This window comes from Microcaecilia unicolor, chromosome 6 (assembly GCF_901765095.1).
Source record: "Microcaecilia unicolor chromosome 6, aMicUni1.1, whole genome shotgun sequence".
In the NCBI taxonomy this organism is placed as follows: Eukaryota; Metazoa; Chordata; class Amphibia; order Gymnophiona; family Siphonopidae; genus Microcaecilia; species Microcaecilia unicolor.
The window spans coordinates 317,409,276-317,432,315 of record NC_044036.1 but is presented as its reverse complement, the minus strand read 5'-3'; the positions used below and the strand labels follow the sequence as shown (position 1 = coordinate 317,432,315).

The 23,040-nt window shown below is 45.3% G+C and overlaps 1 protein-coding gene across 1 annotated transcript in view; it reads right to left on the bottom strand.

The window, feature by feature from the left end:
• Positions 1-23,040, bottom strand: part of CASKIN2 (CASK interacting protein 2) — a 131,160-nt gene that overhangs the window by 1,322 nt on the left and 106,798 nt on the right. The window contains 15 exon segments of the mRNA XM_030208270.1: positions 2,056-2,401; positions 2,726-4,160; positions 4,163-5,004; positions 7,656-7,794; positions 9,268-9,369; positions 10,847-10,957; positions 11,265-11,350; positions 13,299-13,380; positions 16,838-16,959; positions 17,280-17,456; positions 19,034-19,151; positions 19,305-19,399; positions 19,682-19,790; positions 21,162-21,270; positions 22,190-22,320. Of these exon segments, the coding sequence (XP_030064130.1) occupies positions 2,056-2,401; positions 2,726-4,160; positions 4,163-5,004; positions 7,656-7,794; positions 9,268-9,369; positions 10,847-10,957; positions 11,265-11,350; positions 13,299-13,380; positions 16,838-16,959; positions 17,280-17,456; positions 19,034-19,151; positions 19,305-19,399; positions 19,682-19,790; positions 21,162-21,270; positions 22,190-22,320 (4,004 nt within the window).

Sequence of the window (23,040 nt, the reverse complement as noted above, 5' to 3'; positions counted from 1 at the left end):
TACATGAGTAGCAGAACTTCACATTTTCCCCCTCGCTGCTTCTGATAATGGTTTGATCTGTACAAGTGCAATCTTCAGAACAACTAATTTTCCTACTTTTTTTTTTTTTTTTTAGTTAATGGTTATTGAGCAGGGTAGGGCTCATGTTGTAGACAAAAATGAACTGGAAGTATGGTGCAGGAAGGCCAGGGGAAGGAGCAACATGAGAAGAGAGACTAGACTAGAATGATTATTCTTTGTGCTGCTGCAGGTTCACCCTTTCTTCCTGTAGACTGCCTGGAAGGGACGGGCTGGAGCAGAACACCCACCCCTGCTGCTCTGCACTCTGAAAAGAAATGGTGGAACTGCATTTTTTTTTGTTACATTTGTACCCCACGCTTTCCCACTCATGGCAGGCTCAATGTGGCCTACATGGGGCAATGGAGGGTTAAGTGACTTGCCCAGAGTCACAAGGAGCTGCCTGTGCCTGAAGTTCCCCAGGACCAAAGTCCACCACCTTAACCACTAGGCCACTCCTCCCTCAGATTACATAATAATCCCTGGAGCCAGCTGCTACATGTTGATATGGGGCTCTAGCAGTTGGGATAAAGTGCTAACTTGTATCACATACAATATTTATTTATTTGGATTTTGCTCACACCTTTTTCACTAGTAGCTCAAGGTGAGTTAAAGTCAGGTACACTAGGTAGGTACATGGTGGCTAGTCCATGTGTAACAAATTCTGGTTAGTCATTGCCTGGTGATGGTTCAACAATCATCTCTTTCTTCAGCCAATAAGCTTCCAATGCTGCTCCTTGGTGTCCATGGTTAAGGAGCTATTTATTTATTTAGATTTTGCTCACACCTTTTTCAGTAGTAGCTCAAGGTGAGTTACATTCAGGTACTCTGGATATTTCTCTGGCCCAGGAGGGCTCATAATCTAAGTTTGTACCTGAGGCAATGGAGGGTTAAGTGACTTGGCCAAGATCACAAGCAGCAGCAGCGGGATTTGAACCAGCCACCTCTGGATTGCAAGACGGGTGCTCTAACCACTAGGCCACTCCTTCACTAAACTCCCCGGTGCCCATTAACCATACTGCCTTGGTCTTCATTCCTAGTTCTCAAGGGCCACCAACAGGTCAGATTTTAGGGATATCCCTACTGAATATGCAGGAGAGAGATTTGCACGCCCACTACCTCCTTTGTATGCAACTCTCGTACATAGTCATTAGGGAGATCCTGAAAACCTGGCCTGTTAGTGCCCCCCCCAAGGAGAGAAGGGTAAAAACCCAACTGCCTACTCGAAACTGGTTTTCCTCTCTGATGTTAAAACACAAACACTTTGGGTCAGCCTGGTTTGATTGGTGCAGAGGGATCTGGCTCAGGTCTTCTACTTCTCCGATTAGCTGCAGAGGTAGTGTTCACAGCCTCTGGGATGGGAAAGTGGAAAGCGACAGTTATTGTCATTGTGCAGTGGAAACTGGATTAGGATTCTTTGATTGCAGGATTCTAAAAGGAGCCCTGATGCACCACTTCAGTTTAAGGACTATTGCTGCAATGACCGGGTTAAACTGACAGGATATAAAATTAAAATAAACCCTTCCCCTTCCCTCGTCGCCCATACAGTTGCGAATGAAGGCTTACGTGTCTTGATCCTAGTAATTCTAAGCGAGCCACACGCCCAGAGGAGCAGGAGGAAACTTTGAACCCCCCCCCCCCCCCCCCAACCTCATGAATATTTTTAGAAAGTTTCTTTCCCTTTGGGATTCACTTGAAGTCCCCCACTTATGGATGCCTTGCTGGTGAAGAGTGATCTCTTACAGCTATAAAACCTATCTTCAATGCCCTATTCCAGTGGTTCCCAAACCTGATCCTGGAGGCACCCTAGCCAGTCAGGTTTTTGGGATATCCACAATGAAAATTCATGAGAGAGATTTGCAGACACTGCCTTCATTGCATGCAAATCTCTCTCATGAATATTCATTGTGGATATCCCAAAAAACCTGACTGGCTAGGGTGCCTCCAGGATCAGGTTTGGGAACCACTGCCCTATTCAATCTACACCACATGACTCACCTGTTTTTTAACTCCTCAGAATCTAGCTTCTTTTCCACATCTTGCAGTGCAGCTTCCAAGGACAAACTGGTGTGATCCAATTTTCGCTGCATCAGAGTAGTGTCAGCAGCCAAAGGCTTTATAGAAACACAGCTCCCGCCACGCAAAGGTATCCTTGTGTCAGCATTTAGTTTCAAGGATGAAGATGTGGACGTCACACAATGTCCTGGAAACTCGGGCATTGTCTCGATAGTTGTTCTGAATGAAGTAGCATCTGGTGAAGTCTGTGTAATGTGTTGAAAATCAGTTGGTGGACCTGAAAACACTAGTTTTGTGGAAGCAACAGAGGACAGTTTTGCAGGGACTTCTGAAACAAGAAGAAAATAGTCACGATTTTTAACATATCTTTACACTGCTCTTTGAATGCTCTCCAGTCTGGTACATTATAAATACAGCACATGCTCACTATTTAAGTCGGGTGCCATTGCAGTCACTACATTATATACCATTGCCTTTTACCCATTACAACTATGAAAGGCCTGGTACTGGGAACTCCAGAAAGAGGTTGTGTGCTGACTGATAACTACCAGTTGACTCAGGGCAAAAGCTAGTGTACCACTCCGTACATAGTACCTTCACAATTCTCACAGCAGAAGCCTAACATAAATGCTTAGCAAAGTGTGTTGCATACCTGGTGATGTTGCCTTCTGTATAGTGGCTTCATTGGGTGTCCCTGGCCGCATTGCTGCTTTCTGTAAATTAACACCAGTGTATAGCCTTGGCTGTGCTGCTGCTGGGATGGATGGTTTTGGGGAGACAGATGGTTTTATCATGCCTTTTTCGAGAGACAAGATGCTCTTCTCAATCTCAGCTATTCGGAACTCGATGCTTTCATCGTCAAAAACGTCCCTGGTGACAGGCTGAGCATCCGGTAAAGGCATTGATGTGGCAGTTATGCTTACAGCCTGGGCTTCAGCATATCGGGAAGGTGGTGCTAATGAGTTAGCCTGTTCATTTGAGCTTGGCTCCTTATGCACCGGTGGTTCCTTCTCTTTAAGCTTTGGCCTCCGTTTCACTGTATCTGACTCTGTTAGATTAAAATCTGGCACCTCCATTTTTTTGCCTAGGCTGATATTATGGTCTTTTTCAGGGGATAGGTTCAGAGAGCCTATAGTGGGAATACTCTGTGTTCCATGCTCTAAGTTTGTGGTAGATGTGTCTACCTTGGATGCACAATTGGGTTTTGGGCGCTGTTTAATGGTTAGATTGCCTTCCTCTGCAAATGGGATGCATTCGCTGGAACTATTCTGTGAGGAAGAGGAGGAAATTCCAGCTTCCTCTCTTCCAACTTTTTCATCCTCTGCATCTGACTTTAGATCATCTATAATTGGCAAGACCTCAATCCTGGACACAGCAGACTCGCTGATTGTTCTCCTTCTGGTGATGTTCCCACCATGAGCATCTCTTGGCTTTTCTGCAAGTTTGGCACTGAAGAAATCTGGGTTCTCTGTTTTATGAGGTGGGTCCTTTTGGGCAGGATGGGTGACCACCTGTGGACTCTCAGTACTGGATACCTCCAACATTGCAGCTATGCTCTTTACACTTCTTGCACCACTTCCACTTTCAGTTGTGGCAGTTGGCAAAGTGAGATCAGATCCTTCCACAGAAGTAGGTTGCCCTCTTTCAGACACTGTGCCCATCTCACTTTCCATTTCCAGTGATTGCGTAGTGGAGACTGAGCTGAGACGTTTAGGAGGTGCAGGGGGTGGACCTTTTTTCCGTGCCCGAATTGCAAAGGACTGACTTCGAAGCACTTTCTTGTCCGGTTGGGCATACGTATGTGCCACCTGGCTCCTACCAGGACGCCGAGTTAAAGTGGCATAGGACCCTAGAGTACTGGTTGACACCTCCTCCTCTTCAGTTTCCCCATCAGACTTGGCATAGCGGTTTAGGCTGTGAGAACGCTTCTTAAGTTTAAATGTTTCACCATTACATTCCCCAACAGGTGGCCAAAGGACTGGGACAGCACCGGGCATAACAAGTTTAGCAGGTGGGACTGGACCTTCAGTGCTGCTGCTGCCACAGTGAGAATGAAGGTAAGAGAAGCCTTTTGGGCAGTAGTTTGAAGGGCATGATTTTGAGATTGCACATGCTGAGAATACAAGTGGGTTGGTGTCCTGGGTTGTTCTGATGGAGGTAATGCTGGGGCTGGATGAGATTTTAAGTTGACGTTAGGGTACATGAACACTTGATGCATTATCTTATTACTTGACATATGGGGTGGTGTGAAGGGAGGTGTTGCTGGCAAGACATTCTGAGACTGTTGTATCTGCAACTGAGCATTCATAGGTTTGGCTGGAGAACTGAATTTCTGAGTCTGGGGCTGCTGGTAATGGTCCATCCCTTCAGGAACATTCCTCTCTTTCAGAGGACTTCCAGCGTAGCCATTGGTATGGCCATTTCTTCCATCATGAACAGTCAACTGAGAACTAGGTTTCCCATAATTCTCTTGATTTGGCCTCCCTGGAGGGATCCCCAAGTTCTCTTTTGTCCTATGAAGAACAGAAGTCCTTCCTCCACTGCTACTACTGCTACTGCCACTACCCAAGCTCTCTTGAGAATGGCTAGAGAGTGCTGCCCGCGTGAGCATATTTTCCTGGGAATGCCCTGAACCTCGAGAGCGGATACCAATGCTCTCCTGGCTTCGTGAAATCCCCTGGGTGCTTTCAATACCAAGTGTTTCCTGGCAGCTGGTGGACATGGCAGTCTGAAGCTCATAGCTCAGCTCACTGTCTTGGAATGTTAACATCTTGGGGGTCTCGGGCAACTCCCCATTCTCCAGGGACTCTATGGTAACAATGTCCAGGGAGCCAGGAACCCGTCGTTTCAACATCTTCCCATCCACTTGGTTCAAACTCTTTCGGAGATCTGCAAGTTTCTTTACAGCCAGCATGATCTTCTTTTGGTGACCTAAAGACAAATAAATTATTTAAATAAAAAAGTTGAGAAATGTGGAATTGTGCCAGCAGCAGGGACAAAACTGGGACGTGCACGATATATAGAACTGTAGTTTGACTGGAAAAGACATCAGTCTTTTTGAGTTCAAGCCTCAATTTACTCAGGTGTGGGAAGTGATTTCAGAAGCAGCTTTCAATGAGGGTTTAAACAAAGCTATAGATTCATTCGTATCATTTAACCTTGAGAAACTTGCTCAGTTTAACTTGATAAGATATATGTCCATTATTGACGCTAAGCTAAACAACCAGTCTATTCAGCTCTCAGCACGGAGTTGCATCAAATCTCATTCTAAAGCTTTAGCCCATCTGATACAGCTTAAGACAGCTTATTCCAGGCAGATATTGGGGATCAGAAATATCTGAATGCAAGCTATAGAAATGCTTTTCTTTATTCATTCAGATGTTAACAACAAAAATACATTTATCTGAAGACAAAAGAAAAAAAAAAGCAACATGACTTCAACAGACCAGCTCTAATGGCTTTATAAAAAATTATTTATTTAAAGTTATTTAAACTGTTTAACAATAATCTAGGTGAAAGCATTAAACATAATAAACATATCAAAACTATTTAGAAATCACTCAATCAGTATCATCTACAGTCACTGAAACACTCCTCAGTTTAAAAACTGCCAACCAGAAGCATAGCCAGATTGAGACATCGGTGGGGAACAGACAGCGGACTGTGCAAGAATGGCAGACTGGCAGGACCATGTCAAAAAAGGTGTAGGCACCATCAGAAGTCCGTTTGTGGAGCAGTCACTCCCCTGGCGACCCACCTAGCTATGGCACTGCTGCCAACCAGTACTCCAGTTTCAGCTAGGTGCTGTCTTCCCCTTGTTGTCAACTTAGTGCTCGGGAAACACCCAGCCAGTCAAATTTCAGGATATCCACAATGAATATGCATGAGATAAATTGCATGCATATATATATTCATTGTGAGTATCCTGAAACCTGCTTGGTTTGGTGTGTCCCGAGGACTGGGTTGAGAAACACTGCCCTGGAGGAAGCAGGGCTGCCGAGAGACGCCGAGAGACTAAGCCAGGCCCGGATTGTTGCCGCTGCTGCCACCCCCCCCCACTCGGCCGCAGCTACAAATACCTTGGCTGAGGGGGACCCCGAGGCCTTGCCAGCTGATGAAGTCTTCTTCCAGCACTGCTCTTCACTCCGCTGCAATTGCCTGCCCTGCCCCTGCTTTCTCTCTCATGTCGCGCATGCTCGGTTTCAAAGCCGAACGTGCGCGGCCTGAGGGGAAAAGCAGCCACTTGGCAGGCAATGCGGCAGAGTGAAGAGCAGTGCTGGAGGAAGACTTCTGCTGGCGGGGCCTGGAGCGGGACCCCCCGCCAGCCAAACCAGAGGCTCTGGCCTGAAGCCCTGCTGTGTCCCCTCCTCCCCAGCCTACAAGGGGGTCCCGGCGCCGGAGTTTTCTTCAGGAGCAGGAGAGAGAGACTCCAGCGCCAGGCTCCCCCTTGGAGGCCGTGCCTGGGGAATTTTGCCCCCCCCCCCCTCTTGGTGGCCCTGGAAGGAAGCAAAAAATGCAAACAATTATGCAGACAAATTATATAAGTATGAAAGCCCACCTAAAACGATGGGGTACAATAAACTAGAAAATGCACAAAACCCAACTGCATTTTATATACGGGCATGTTGACAGATGTGGAAAGTACATCTAGGAGTGGTCTAGTGGTTAGAACACCAATCTTGACATCTAGAGGTACCCGGTTCAAATCCCAGTGCTACTCCTTGTGATTTTGGGCAAGTCAATTAACCCTCCATTGCCTCAGGTACTAACTTAGATTCTGAGCCCTCCAGGGACAGGGAAACCCAGTGTACGTGAATGTACCTCACCTTGAGGTACTACTGAAAAAAGGTATGAAAAAAATCCAAATAAATAAAATAAACGGTAGATTCATTGACGTCTCTAAATCACTGTAGAAACTGGTTAACCATGTCACCTTTTTGTTTTCTTTACCTATTTATTACATTTCTAACCTGCTTCACTACAGAAGACACAAAGAGCAACGTAGCAAACATAGCAAAAAAATCACATTCATAAATACAACATCTAACTGTAAAATAGCCATAAACATGCCAGACTGGAAACTAAAAACAAACCACTCTTCGAAATAAGAAGACCAGAATAAAAGATCAACAATCTTGAGGAATGCACTAAAGTTAAACCTAAAACAAACCTTTATTTTTTTTTTTAACTTTATTTTTATATAGAAACTTCTTAGATATATAAAACATTAGTAACACATTTTACATCTTATACTTATCCCCCCACCCCTCCCCCCAGTCCCTTCATTATCCTGTAGGTTGTCTTTGTGTTTAATATTTCTGTTCGGGAGAAGACCAAGATTGTTAACTGATTTCATACCGCTGGTCTAAAACAAACTTTTCAAAAAAAGTTCATGGTTCAGTAACATATCAGATTAAACTTAAAACAACTTATACTCCCATCAAAGGCAAAACTGCCTTTCAAATGTCTTCATTGGTTTTTGAAAGACCGGATTGTAATGAGAACCCATACTAACCTGAACTTTACAACACACCCAGTGATGCCCCCCATCCCAACTTTCTCCCCTAAATATCCTCACTCACCCAGCTTGTTGATGCCAATCTCCTGCAAGTCTTCCCAGGTGAGATCAGTCACAATGTTGATTGAGTCGTAGCCATTCTCCACAAGCTTTTTATGATACTGGGGCAACCCAATGGCACTCAACCACTCCATCAGATCAGCCTAAATGGCAGAAAGGGAATCCATTAATGGAGAACAAAAGAAGGCAGCAATGAGGTGAGAAGACTGTTCCAGTCCAAAATATTCCCCGTCATGTCCTGATCCTACTTCTCCAGCGTAAACACCTGCTCACTCTACCCATATGTGCCATGAGCCACAGCACTGTGGACTCTTGGCCATTAGATAGACACCTTGTGAACGGACAAAAAGTACCCTGCTCCCTTTTCATGATACTTCAAGCTTTCTACTTTTCAAAACTGACAAAATGCCCAGGTCAGAAGCACGATGGGCAGGAATATAATCCTTCACCAAGTAAAACAGTAGGGAGAGCATATTATGTCAGCACAGAGAATGAGTGAACCTTTCAAGATGCACGATCCCAGACTGGCCTGGTTTCAGTATTGCATGCTGCTATGAGGAGGACCTGGGTTTGATTCTTGGGTTAGGTTATTTTCTACCTGGGCTTGGGTTGCTGCAGAAGCACCACTCAAAGCCCGCCGGGGGAAGCGTATCTCCAGCTACCATGCATTGGCAACACCTACTGGCTGAATTCAGGGTCCATAATTACAGGGTTCTGGAGGAGCCCTACAATATGCCTCCTGGCTGAGAGTTGTTGCAGTGATAAGACTAGACTAGGTGAGTTTGGAAGGCTAGATGGCAGTGTAAGTTGTGAATGAAGGCTCATACTGTTGAATCGTAGCCCCCGTTCTGAAATGCCCGTGTCTTAAAACACTTGCTAGTCTGCTATTTGGTGTTTTCTTTTGCAATTTTCAAATTGAAAAGCACATTTCAAAGATAAGCTTGTCACCCAGTCAGTTTATAGAGAAATAAAAAAATAAGAGAATCTCCAGTGCTGGGCCTACAGAATTGAATAATACAGCATTTGTAAGCAACCAGCGGGAATCCTAGAGACAGTGTGTGTACAGCACAAGGCAGTGGCGTAGCCAAGGGTGGGCCCAGGCCCACCCAGTAGCAGCACATCTATGATGTGGCTGGCAGGGATTCCCCAAGCCCTAGCAGCCGAAAACTCCCAACAACTGTCTCACCTGCATACCTTGTAAATAGCAGATCATCACCTGCAGTGAGCAGCGACTGATAAATACTGTTCACACCGGCCCCACAGCCTTTTCTCTGATGTATTCTCGCCTATGCGGAAACAGGAAGTTGCATCAGAGGGAAGGGTGTGGGGCTAACATGAGCAGCGTGTATTAGTTGCTGCTCGCTACCAGTGAAAATCTGCTATTTAAAAGGTATGCTGGGGGGGGGGGGGGGGCCAGGGTGAGAGACCATAAGGCATGCAGGTGAGAGAGTGAGAGACCAAATCACTTGCGGAGTACTTCTGTCCACCCATCTTGGGCCCAGGCCCACCCAAAATCGGGTGTCTGGCTACGCCCCTGGCCCAAGGACAGGAAGGTGATTCACCTTGCTCCTTGGTACCCCTTCCGGTGTCGTTCAGGTTTGATGCAAAATACTCACTGGGGTGTAGTTTGGGAGCCATTCAGCGATGCTCAGCTTGCTGATCTCTGTGGAGATTTTCTTCCTGTGTCCAGGCTTTGTTACTCCTACAGCAGTCAGGTCCTATAGAAAACAAAAACACAAGGTGGGTAGTTTATTTGATTAACGCTGTTATGTTTTAGCAATTGCTGTAGTTTAACTATATCAGAGTGTAGCATGGAAAATGTCACAGAGGCACAACAGAGGGCCAAAACACGACTGTCTATCAGAATGATTTTTCTCATGCCATTCTAGGAAAAGTCACCCCAGATGTCATCACCTTTCATGATCATAAGTGCCCCCCCCCCCCCCCCCATCTATCCACCCAGGGCCGGTCTTAGGGCGAGGCGACCACATAGGGCCTCACGCTCAAGGGGGCTCCGCGCGGCGCGCCTGAAGTCACCCCGCTCCGACCGCCCGAGTTCCAGTCCCTCCCTCTCTCTGAATTTTAAATTTACCTCCCGTCGACGACGTCCCCCCCTCCCAGCCAGCTCCAAGGCCGACGTCTCTCCCTCCCTGCTCCAAGGCCCCCCTCCGCCTGAATTTTAAAAGCTACCTCGTCGACGTCGGGTTACAGAGCCGGCAGGTAACAGCAGCAGTCAGGGAAAAGCGTGCTCGGCGCTGCTCAGCGCTTCGGGAGCCTTCCTTTCCCTCGCTCAGCTCTGGTCCCGCGGGACCAGAGCTGAGCAAGGGAAAGGAAGGCTCCCGAAGCGCCGAGCACGCTTTTCCCTGACTGCTGCTGTTACCTGCCGGCGCTGTAACCCGACGTCGACGAGGTAGCTTTTAAAATTCAGATGGGGGGGCCTTGGAGTCCTGTGGTGGCTGCAATGTAAGGAAGGTGGGTGTGCTTAGCTTGCAGTCTCTCACCTAGATTCCGATCTTTATCAAAAAACCTTTTCTCCATTCTATGCCTGTGGGAAACATTGTTACTGGATAAGATCCTTTGAGGAAAGAGAGAGGCTGAGTGAAATGCTGAATTGCTAGAATCTTTACTTTAGATGCGGCAGATTACTAATGTTTAGCTTGAAATTCTAGGAGCTGTGGGCCCTAGGAGGGAGAAGCCCTGGAGCTGGGGGCCCTAGGGGGGAGGGGGCCTTGGAGCTGGGAGGGAGCGGCCCGGGAGCTCGGAGGGAGGGGTGGCCGGCCCTGGAGCTAGGGTGGGACCCCATCAAATTGGTCTGCATAGGGCCCCGCACTTGCTAAGACCGGCCCTGTATCCACCTTCTTGCTTTTCACTACTAGGCATGAAAAGTACCACCTAGAGGAAAATGAAACCATCAGAGGGTGGAAAAGGAACTGAGGAGTTAATTGTAAAGCATTAGTAAATGCCCTTAGTCTGTTCTCCTCCTACCTGTGGCTGAAAAGTTACATCTTGTATTGGGGCATTAGATCCCCAAGGGAGCAGCAGCACGGAAGCTCCCTACATCTGATACCAGAAATGCTGTTCTTCTTCCTACTTTTTTTTTCCCCTGTGGGAAATATAATATCTGCTCTCTCCCTGTGCCAGTATCATCCTATCCATCTCACTGGTACAGTCAGCTGGTAATCAGCATGTATTTACCTCTGGTGTCATGCGACTGATGGTAGGAATATCATAGCCTGCGTTGATGAAATTAGCTGTGTACATCTGTAGCTGGAACTCGTTCAACCAACTGTAAATAGCCTTAGCATCCTGGAATCAGAAGGAACATGAAAAAGACTTCGGTTGGTAGAGGGGAAGAAGACTGAGTGAGGAGTGGAAGGAGAAAGGGCGGAGAGCAATTCACTCTCTGTGCTTTACTCCTGCTACCGGCCTACCCATCCTAACTGCAGGCTGCTTAGCAGAACCTATCACTCTCTATTTTTATAGTTAAATATGTGAGGGTTAAAACAATGACAGAGCTCAGCGTATTTATCTAATGATCCTCGAAAGGGACCCTAGAAGAAGAATCCGTAGGGTATGACTTGCTGGTATCTAGACGTCCCTTTGGTCTGGATACCTTTCCTTCCAGGAGTTGCTCTGGCCAGCTGTATTGCTGAGAGATCTTCTCACCAAGTTTGCAGTTAGACAGATGACGGAGGGTTCCTGAATCAAGAAAGAAGGAAAATGACCAATTAGTACTATCTCATTAGAACACGGAGCTGCCCTCCTGTTCAGAAATCAGAGTCTGTATTATTTAGATTGTAAGCTCTTTTGAGCAGGGACTGTCTCTTTGTATCGTGTGTTCAGCGCTGCGTGCGTCTGGTAGTGCTATACAAATGCTAATAATAATAATTGTCAACTGTATGGATAGAAAACCTAAGCTTGGATAAAAAGTGACAGCCTATGGGTTACTGGGCTTCTTTGGCTGGAAGCTAGGATATATTCTAAATAGTCTAGGTAGGAATAACAGAGCAGATTTGATAGGTCAATGGGCCTTTTTCTGCTATCATCTACTGTTACTATTTCAGAGCTGAGACCCTTCTTATGTTTCAACTGTTTTTTATTATGAAAGAAATCAACATATCCACATCTTATAGACATTATAGAACTAATACAAGTATTTTTTTGTTCCTCCATTATCTTGTAACAGCATAATAAAACAATAATTATCTTACACAAGGATAGTGTGTTTCTTTTTCTTTCTCTGTGTGTTTCATTAATTTGTATTATCCATGAATTCAACAGAACATTGCATTATTGTCAACATCTAACATAACCAAATATTGTGCCACCTTCATTATCCGATATTAGTACAACAAATCCATTATTAGTTCCCACCATAGTATAATGTTGCATTCTTCCATCCTTATACCTACTATTTCCCTTTCCCCCTTCCCACCCTCCCTGCCCTCTTATTCTTCATGGTTCCCCCTGTAACCTATAAAATTCCCCATACTTTCCAGTATCGCATAAAGTCCACTCATAAGGTATTAATAATCAGACTTCGCCCTTTCTGCGTCATTTTTTCCAAGTAGCATCCCCAGATTTTAAGAAATCTCGTTTTTCTTTTATCATTTCCTTTAGCCTCTTTTGCTTCCCAAACCAACAATTGATGTACCTGATTACGCCAATGCCAGAAATTTGGCGGGTTGTGTGTAGTCCAGTGCTGCATAATACATTTCCTTGCTATCAAACATAATTTGCGCTTTAGCAATACTTTATCTGCATTTAAACTCGATTGTACCTCCTTCATATCCAATATGAGATGTAATGGATTCATATCTACTCTACTACATAACATACCTGTAAGATAGTTAGTTATTTGTCTCCAATATCGTTGTATTAATACACATTTCCACATCGCATGATAAATGGAGTTCTCGGCATTATGACATTTTACACAAAGAGCTGTTTCTATACCCCCTGCTTTATACAATTGAACCTGTGTAAAGTATGCCCTGTGTATCATTCTAAATGGCTGAGACCCTTCTTAAAGCAGTCACTCCCCATCTGCCCCTAGCAGCAGCCCCATTATCTAAATTTGTTACAATTAAAAAAATAAAAGTCAACTTGATGTCCAAAGAACTGCAAATTTCACTTCTTAGCCAGCCAGTGAGCTGGACATCCTGAGATCCAGGGGGGTTGGGAGGTCTTTGTTTTGCTACTTAGTCTGACCGCTTATTCAGTAATTCTTGACTAGGACTATAACAGGGCTCTCCGACTACCTGCACGATGATACTAACCAGTTACTGTACATTTCACAGCATCAATATACAGTGCAATATTAAACTCTGTAGCCCATTTAAAGAAAGGACTAGAGACCAATCCAATTGGTATCTGAAGCATCACAGTGTGTAAATGTAAAACACAAGCATGGAGTGGCATTAGCTAGGCCACAGAGCCCAGACCCTGATCAGGCTCCTCTGTCTACCACTCACTGTGGCGACCTTCTGGGGACAGGTACACTGGTATCTTAATCATCTCTGTAAAACACAGAAAGGAGGTGGCCTAGATACAGCCTGACTGACTAACTTAGTAGGAAACTAGGAGCTGAACAACTGTCTTTCCTTCTCCTAGCGCTCGCTTTATCCCCTGAATCACTTTTACCTACCTGTTACAGGGTCCATCTGTTGGCTCCAAGACTCAGGTCCTAAGTTGTGCAGATGCAGGTCATCTCCAGCAGGGGACAGTGGCTGCATTCAAAAGAACACACTGTAAACATTCCACAGTATTACCAGTTCTACGCATTCATCTCCGGTACCAAAGATAAAGTCCAAACCACCAGGCTTTTCCAAGTTGTGGTAATCTGCAGAAGGCGAAGAAGCCTTGCAGTAGAGGATGTACATGAATATCCCATTATTGAAGATGCTACAGAATGTGTCTGCAGCACATGCCAAGCTTGAGAGACCCTACTGATAAATTCTGTTTGCTATAGACACAACCAGTAGAATAATAAATACTGAGGCTGTTCCACTGATTCTGACATGTTGTTGTAGTACTACCAAACAAAAAAAACAGCACCACAGGCCTTTAAAAATGGAACACAGTTCTTTAATGAATGAGCCTTGACAAAAAGACCCGACACGGGCAATATGGATGACATTTTGATACAGAAAGTGAAAGTGCCTTGGTGCTTTGTAGCTTTTACTATACGAGACGTGGGGTAAGGAATAATATATTGTAGAGGAATATATTCGAGTTATTCCCCAAGTTTTCCACGTCATCACTGTGACCCCTGACGCAGGTGCTAGTCACCGAAACACGGCCCATGTCGGGTCTTTTTGTCAAGGCTCATTCATTAAAGAACTGTGTTCCATTTTTAAAGGCCCGTGGTGCTGTTTTTTTTGTTTGGACTTTAGTTTGTACTTTGTTCCCTCTCTTTTGTTATATGTTGTAGCACTACCAAACATTTGTCTGTTTTCTCATACTAATGTCCAAGCTCTTCAGAGCATGGAAGTTCCTTAATTATTGTCCTGTTTCTCAGGACACTATAACCCTTTTACAGCGCTGTGGGTATTAGCTATATAGAGCTTAATATAGCAAAAAGAACTTAAGAGAAAAAGAACTTAAGGCGCCTCCTTTTTAAACACCCTCTGATATTTAAAGGTATTTAACTGGCCAGGATCGGCACCTGGCCCGTTAAACGCCACATAGCCGGCTATCTGCCGATATTCAGCCATGTCCTGCTGAAGACTGCCGGCAATCCAGTTATATTGGACAATGTAACTGGCTATCCGCCGATTTCAGCACATCGCTGCTTAACTTTAGCGGCCATATTTGGCCACGTGCAAGACAGTCCTATCTTTGGCCGGTTTGACTGGCCAGTGCTGAATATCTTCTTGGCCAATCAACGTCAAACCGGCCAAAAATAAACCTGACATTCAATGCCGGTCACCGAAACCCAGAAACGGTCTGGCACTGAATATTCGGTTTTAGCACCGATTGTGGGATTTGGCCCGGCTAACTCCTGCAGTCTGAATATCGGTGTCTCCCTGAGAGCATCAGGTAAGAGTCTGTTCTACAATGGAACCCGGCTTCTGTTCTAGAATATTAGCATGACCCAGTAGAAACATGACTAACGTTTCGGCACTTACCATCGAGCTGGCATAAGTGTGAGCAACTAAGTGCGGCAGGACGCGAGTCACTTTCAGTATTCTGCACATGAGGCATGTGCGAGCCACACCCATGTCATACCCATGCTCTGTTCTTATGTACACCACCTTGCAAATATGCACTATAACTTTTAAGTGCAGGGTTGGGCAACCTCAGTCCAAGAGGGATGCAACCCATTTGGGTTTTCAGGATTTCCCCAATGAATATGCATGAGATCTATTTGAATGCACTGCCTCTACTATATGCAGTTAGATCTCAGGCATATTGATTGGGGAAATCCTGAAAACCCAAGCTGGGTTGCGACCCTTGAGGACCGAGGTTGCCCACCCCTGTTTCAGTGGTCATTTGCAGAACAGTGCGTAGCTGGCATCCCACACAACACACTTTGAGAAGAAAAGGTATGATTATTCCAGAGGGTCAGTTTCTGATTTGGTGTTGAAATTAACAGGTTCTTGTTGTTCTTTCCCTCATTAAAAAGTTGTTTAGAATATACACTATGCACCAGTTCTTTAACAATGTGCCTGAATTTATTTATTTTTGTTACATTTGTACCCCGCGCTTTCCCACTCATGGCAGGCTCAATGCTGCTTACATGGGGCAATGGCGGGTTAAGTGACTTGCCCAGAGTCACAAGGAGCTGCCTGTGCCTGAAGTTCCCCAGGACCAAAGTCCACCACCCTAACCACTAGGCCACTCCTCCACAATTTATTTAGGTGCCTACTTTCCTTCCTATAAAACCAGCATAACAGGTGAAAAACACACCTTTAATTTAGGTGTGAGCACAACACCAGCCCTAGAGCTGGCTTAAGTACTTGGGTCTAAATGCCAGAGCTGCATCCATAACTTATAGTATTCTACAAGTTACATGTGTAAGTATCAGTCCCGCCCAGCCTTTACCTATGTGTCAAACAGTGGTGTAGCCACGGATGGGCCTGGGTGGACTCCCAGCATCTCTCCCTTTCTAATCCCCCCCCACCCCAGTACCTTTAATTTTTCACCAGCAGCGAGCAGCAACTGATTCCCCTTGCTCGCACCAGCTCCGAGTCTTCCCTCTGACTCAACTTCTTGTTGGCGGGACCAGGAAGTTGCATCAGAGGGAAGGCTTGGAGCTGGTGCAAGCAAGAGAAATGAGTTAATATTTGCTCTCAGCCAAAACCTAAAGGCTTTAAAGGTTCCTGGGGAAGAAGAGGTCGGGGGTGTGGCGTTAAAGGCCTCCTCTCCACCCCCTGAAATCACCTGGTGGGCGGTGGGGTTGTTGTTTCCACCCACTTTGGCCTCAGGCCTGCCCCTAGTGTCACACACATACTAAGATATGTGAATACTTATTGATTACCATGCAGGAGGCATTTTGAGATGTGCACATATACCTGGGTCTATGCCATTATCATTTATCTATATATTTGGCTTCTAAATGTTAGTGCTTACTTTATAGAATTTTTTTTTTTTAATAATTTGCTTTTGCTAAAGAAAAGGCTTATACAGGAGTTCTTCACTCTACATCACCGTTGTATATTCTGACAGGCGAGTTTGGTTGTAAAGATCTTCTTCGTTTACTTTCGGAGACATTGGACACATATATAATTTTAAACAAATTATATCCAGACCCTGACCCCTCAGGCAGGCGTTGTTTAACGCCGAAACACAGCCCGTGTCGGGTCACTTGTCAATAAAATAATCCTGTTGTCTCAGTCTTGAAGGCCCAGTGTTGCTTTTTTTTGTTTTTGAATACTTATTGATTACCACGCAGGAGGCATTTTGAGATGTGCACATATACCTGGGTCTATGCCATTATTCTAATCATTTATGTATATATTTGGCTTCTAAATGTTAGTGCCTACTTTACAGAATTACCCTCCAAATGCCCATCTCATTATTAGACCTTTAAAAAAAAAAAAAAACCTGTAATGGACTAGATATTCAGCCAAGCTCTGTAAAGCCACAGTCTAGTAGTTAATTGCTCTGTCTTGGTTTTGTCCCTACAGCTGTCTCTCTTCAGTAAGAGAACCACAAGAATTTGCTTTCATCGTGTTTGGGTACCTTGGCATTCTCGATAATAATGGTGGTGGTCTGTCCAGTCATGCCTTCTGTGCTCTGTCCACTGCCAGCGCTGCGTGTGCTGTCCACACTCCCATCACTACCCACACTGTTCCTATCCCCTGCTGTCGTAGGGAAAAAGAGAGAGGGTGTCTAGGTTATATTCAAAAACACTGATACAATTGTTTGCTGAATGGAAGGTGCAGTTAACGCCAAGGACGGTGCAAGAAACTTCATTTTCGACATCATACCAGTCATATATCCATACATCCAACTCTCCTCTGTAAGTATTAGCATTTCTTGGATGCATTCCTGTAGTGGTCTGTTTTCTCTGTATCCCCCCCCTACTGTCCTTTTTTTGGATATGTACCTGACCGCCAGCCATAGGGAATGTGTTCTTGCCTCTCACAGAGTGATGCATTTTCTGCTTCACACTGAGCCTTACCTACGTTTTCAGGTCCAGTTCTGTTTGTACTGGGTTGGCCATTTGTCTGCCCTGGCTGGTGAGGGTTGTCCACAGGAGGCACCAAGGCAACTGGAGGAACACTGGTACCAAATGGCTGCATTTTTGTCAGACCCTGTCTCTGAGCAGGTACCGTGGCACTGCGTGAGAGAGTTGAGCCTATTTGAGAGAGAGAAAAATAATTATTTAGAGTGCCAAAATGTTGATGTCCTTATTTCAAGAATATAATAAATGGGATACAAAACAGAGGCAATTTTTTGTTGTTGTTACATTTGTACCCCACTCATGGCAGGCTCAATGCTGCTTACATGGGGCAATGGAGGGTTAAGTGACTTGCTCAGAGTCACAAGGAGCTGCATGTGCATGAAGTGGGAATTGAACTCAGTTCCCCAGGACCAAAGTCCACCACCCTAACCACTAGGCCACTCCTCCCAGCTTGATTTCAAGTGCAAAACATAGTGAAGACACTATGAGGGTAATTTTTTAAGGAGGTGCCTGCTTTAAATTTTATAAAACAAGTAAACACCTATTTATATTTATAAAATATTAACCCAAGTGGCAGAAATTGTGCCTACATTGTGGGTACGGACCTTTAGGGTTTGGCTGCCAACTGGATCCAGTCCTGGGTTTACCCTGATGATCTCCCATTGCATTCCTGTAGAAATTTGACTGGGCACAACATAAGAGTACTCGGAGAAATAAGGGGTAACGCTCCTAATGAAGCACTGGCGAAACAGGGGCTCGCTGTACAGCGTACCCAACAATCTACGCTAGTATAAAGATAAGTACCTTATGTTTAGAATTTAGTGTTTACTGAACACTTAATAAGAAAAAATAAAAATTAAAGGGTTAAAATCAGAGGTTTTTCCGGTTTATGAAGAAGCTCACCAGAAGTTCACATTTTAGAAATTAGTTTTCAAGTTGTGAATACTGGACAGCGAAGCTTTCACATTGATATAATCAAAAGTGAATGCGGAGCATCTGAAGCCCTTTCCTCTGCAAATATAGTGCAGTAACACTGCACTTTGGAGAGTATAGCTTGCTTTTTATCAGTGATTAGAATTTTATTCTTCAGCAAGCACCAGGTGAAGATTGAATTCCCTGAGAAAAGCAAGATTACAAGTCCCAACATGCACTGGGGTCAATCCAGGACTGGATCAATCCTGTCCTGCAAATCTAGGATCCCAATTGGCAGCCTTAATTTAGGGTAAAGGGGTCATGGATTTCATATATTGTCTTTCTGTGTTATAGTTTATGCAGGCACTTTCTCTGTCCCTAGTAGGCTCTCACAATCTAAACTTTTTTTTTACCTGGGCCAACAGAGGGTTAAGTGTAATAATTTTTGCCCAGTTTCAGTTCCCCAGGTTCTCAGCTCACTGCACTAACCATTATACAACTCTTCCATTCATGTCCCCTACAGCAGGTTTGAATGTCCATGCCTATATTTTAAAGTACGTATGTACATGTGAACACTCCTCAAATTCCATCTCTGTACATGCCTACCTGCAAAGTACATACCATGTCATCACACATATGTTTAGAATGGTTGGCATGTTATAAGAGGCAATTTAAATGCATGTATGACCATATACATGCAAAAATGTCTTTATAACATTTCCCCCTATATGGGGTACTGAGAAACCTCATGATTAAACCTTACTGGCGCGGAGGCCTTTGGCATGGACAGTTCTCACTTCCCTACTCTCCCATCAAACATGTCATTCACTGTGACTGACCCAGGCGTTTGCTAATGACCTCGACGATGGATGGAGGGAAATAGCCAACTCGATCAGTGCCCTTCTGGCTGTCATGGATGTGGCCCTTCCAACGGCCATCTATATGCTGCTCCAGAACCTGAAGAGGAAAAACCAACACTGCTTACAGCAAAACAATTGCGTTGGTAAGGTAGAAACACCAAGCAGTCAAAGCATGCAGCAGACTCGGTTCCAGCCACCTAGGCAGGAAGCAACAGCAACACTGTTGTGGTTGGCTAGACAGATTTCTTACTGTAATGATGTCTCCTGCTCGAATGTTCAGAGCTGTTGGATCATGGATGTTCCAGAAGTCCTTTAGAGCTCGAACCTGTAGGATTCCCGATGCCTCTGAAGACGAAGAAGGGGACAGTAAAAGGGGAAAGGCTTTAACAAAACAATGATGTGACGGACAGAGAAAGGTAAAAGGATAAAGGCAGAACAATGAAAAAAAATTGAGGAGACGTCAATTGTCTTTAACCAGTGCCAACCACAGGTCACGTACTGGGTATTTCCTCTGGCCAGCACCAGCCACGGATGCAGCATCTGTGACTATTCTCAAACTCTGGGTATTGAGTTGGCATTAGGCAACATCTAGTCATGCTGGGCTCTTGTGCCCATCTAGTTGCTCACCTCGCAGGAGTTGCTTGATCTCTTTGCTGGCATGTGAAGTGGTGAACTGGTTCACAATATCTAGTGCTGTCTGGTTGTAGGTATTTCGAATGTTCACATCAATGCCACTCTAACCAGAGACAAATGCCAGTTAGTGTGTACCCATGCACATCATACGTATCCTAAATGTATTTAGTGACCCTCAAAATCCTAAATCTAAACTGCTGCCAAGTAACAGCTTTGTTTTTCTTTTTTTAAACATGGAATAATAATTTTGGATTGAGTGTTTTATTATTAGGACCATAATGAAATAACCAGTCCAGGGCTTGTCTTCTGTTTGGTAGGTGATTTCATTCTAGTGTGAAAAAGTGCCTAATTTCAACACCTATTCACCATGACTAGCTCACGTTATCATACGTCACCCTGCTGATCACCATTTTCAAGATTTTGTTTGTTTACTACAGAGGGAGACAAGCCACTGACTTCACTGTGCTAAATCTTCATCTGTGTAGATTTATAATGGGCAGGTACATTAATAGATAACTTTATGCTGCGGAGTGGAGGAGTGGCCTAGTGGTTAGGGTGGTGGACTTTGGACCTGGGGAACTGAGGAACTGAGTTCGATTCCCACTGCAGGCACAGGCAGCCCCTTGTGACTCTGGGCAAGTCACTTAACCCTCCATTGCCCCATGTAAGCCGCATTGAGCCTGCCATGAGTGGGAAAGTGCGGGGTACAAATGTAACAAAAATAAAATAGATACTATTGGAGATTCTACATGGAATGTTGCTACTATTGGAGATTCTACATGGAATGTTGCTATTCCACTAGCAACATTCCATGTAGAAGGCTGCGCAGGCTTCTGTCTCTGTGAGTCTGACGTCCTGCAGTCAGACTCACAGAAGCAGAAGCCTGTGCGGCCACATTGGTGATCTGCAAGGGCAGGCTTCAACATGGAATGTTGCTAGTGGAGGAGTAGCCTAATGCAGTAGACTTTGATCCTGGGGAACTGAGTTCAATTCCCACTGCAGCTCCTTGTGACTCTGGGCAAGTCACTTAACCCTCCATTGCCCCAGGTACAAAATAAGTACCTGTATACAATACGTAAGCTGCATTGAGCCTGCCATGAGTGGGAAAGCGCGGGGTACAAATGAAACAAAATAAAGTAGCAGAAGTCATAGCAGATCTGTCGAAAAACCCTATAAAATGTACTCTGCCTGATGGACTGTTGGGAGAGAGAACTGCAGAGTCATACTGTGTTATGTGCTCTGTTTCTAGCTCCTGGTAAGAGGTTTCCTAAATGAAAAGAAACCAAATTCTAGTCATTAGTTTGCAGCTTATTTAACTATAAGAGATGAGGCCTGGAGAATTGCCACAGGGGAAGGGATTTTCTTTTGTTTTTGTTTTTTGGCACAGTTGGCACCTGATTAAGCAGTTTCTCTATCTGAAATTGAAACTCTGTTTAGTGTTTCTCCCATCAAGAGTCCCCCTACCCCTGCTTACTTCCAGCAGCAGGCGTACAATTTCCGTCTTTCCATACAGGGCTGCTTCATGCAGCGCTGTCCCTGTTTTTGTCTGTTTATTGATCTCTATTCCGGCCTTCAGCAGCTGCCTGTAGGAGAATGAAAGTAAACTGTCTTAGTCTAGAGGACACAGGACAATTGGTAGACAATTGGTAGGCAATTGGTAGGCCTTCACAATGTGTGAAGGTGGCAGCACCTCAGTCTGCCATGCTACACACTCAGGTAGTACTTGCTGTCAAGCAGGGGCGTAGCTAGGTGGGGCCACGGGCCCCCACAGATTAAGCCCTGGCCCCCTCTACTTTTGACCCCCCCACCTGCTGCCCCTCCCTGTCACCAGGTACCTTTGCTGGTGGGGGTCCCCAACCCCCGCCGGCCAAAGTCTTCTTCAGTGCCGGTCGACTCCGGCGTCTAAGCTGATGATCTGTTTCTGATCCCTGACGTCCTGCGTGCATGTGCTGTATGTAGCCCATGCAGGATGTCAGAAGTCAGAAACAGATCAGCGAAGGCGCCGGAGTTGACCGGCGCTGAAGAAGACTTCAGCTGACGGGGGTTGGGGACCCCCGCCAGCAAAGGTACCTGGTGGCAGCGGGGGGAGGGTGGGGGGGTCAAAAGTGGCGGGGGGTCGGCGGCTGGGGGAGGAGGGCTAAACTGTGCCCCCCCCCACCATGGGCTCTGGACCCCCTCCCGCCGAGGTCTGGCTACGCCCCTGCTGTCAAGCTAGAAAAACCATATGAAGCAGGATTTGCCATCACATAAACAACCACCATATCACTCACACTCACAAGATGAAAGAACACCATGCCACAGAAGAAAATGTGGTACTCCACGCAATCAAATTTGTGGCAGGTAGGATGCCCTTGCTTGCTAGATCACGGTGCAAAAATTGATTCAGATCAAGCTTGCCACACCATACCAAAGATTTGTGTCTTCAGAGCATGCCAAGTGCTTTGTCTTTTGCAATCTCTGCTCCCTGCCCACTCTACTCAAAGAGGGCTTAAGTGTCCTCACCAGATGATTTCCTTGTGCCCGTTTTTGGATGCCAGGTGAAGAGGGGTGGTGTAGTTGGGGTCACTCGCATCCTTCGCTTGGCCTTCCAAGAGTGCCACGGACAGGTGACTGTTCAGCAGCAGCTGGACAACCTAAAGAGAAAAGGCAAATTGTGAAACTAAAATGGAGGGACAGGGATAGATCTTCAGCCTTTTTTTTTTTTTTTGTGCTTCATTTCCCACGTTTGTTTTAACAAAAATGTAACATGTTAGAAATTTTTTAGCAAGTACGTACTGATTTAATGTACAATTCGTAGGTTAACCACCATTACATCAATTCGGTGTATACTACATTTTTAAGGGGTGCTAATGAATCCCCATCCCTAAAAATAAAGAGTTGGGCAATCAGTGGATTTAGAAGTAAATGAAGGATGGATAGAAACAGAGCAAAGAAGACCGAAACCTCCGTTCACAGGACAAATCCCTCCTCTCATTACCCTTCTCCACCACCGCCAACTCCAGGCTCCGCTCATTCTGCCTCGCCTCCCCTATGCTTGGAACAACCTTCCTGAGTCCTTACGCCAAGCCCCCTCCCTGCCCATCTTCAAGTCTTTGCTTAAAGCCCACCTCTTCAATGCTGCGTTCGGCACCTAACTCTTACCTCTCAGGAATTCCAGACTGCCCCAATTTGTCTGCCCCTATCGGTCTGACTGTTCACGTGTCCTTTAGATTGTAAGCTCTTTTGAGCAGGGATTGTCCTTCTATGTTAAATTGTACAGCGATGCGTAACCCTAGTAGCGCTTTAGAAATGTTCAGTAGTAGTAGTAGAAGACAAATGGTTAAAACAGGAGGAAACAAACTAAAAAAATCTAT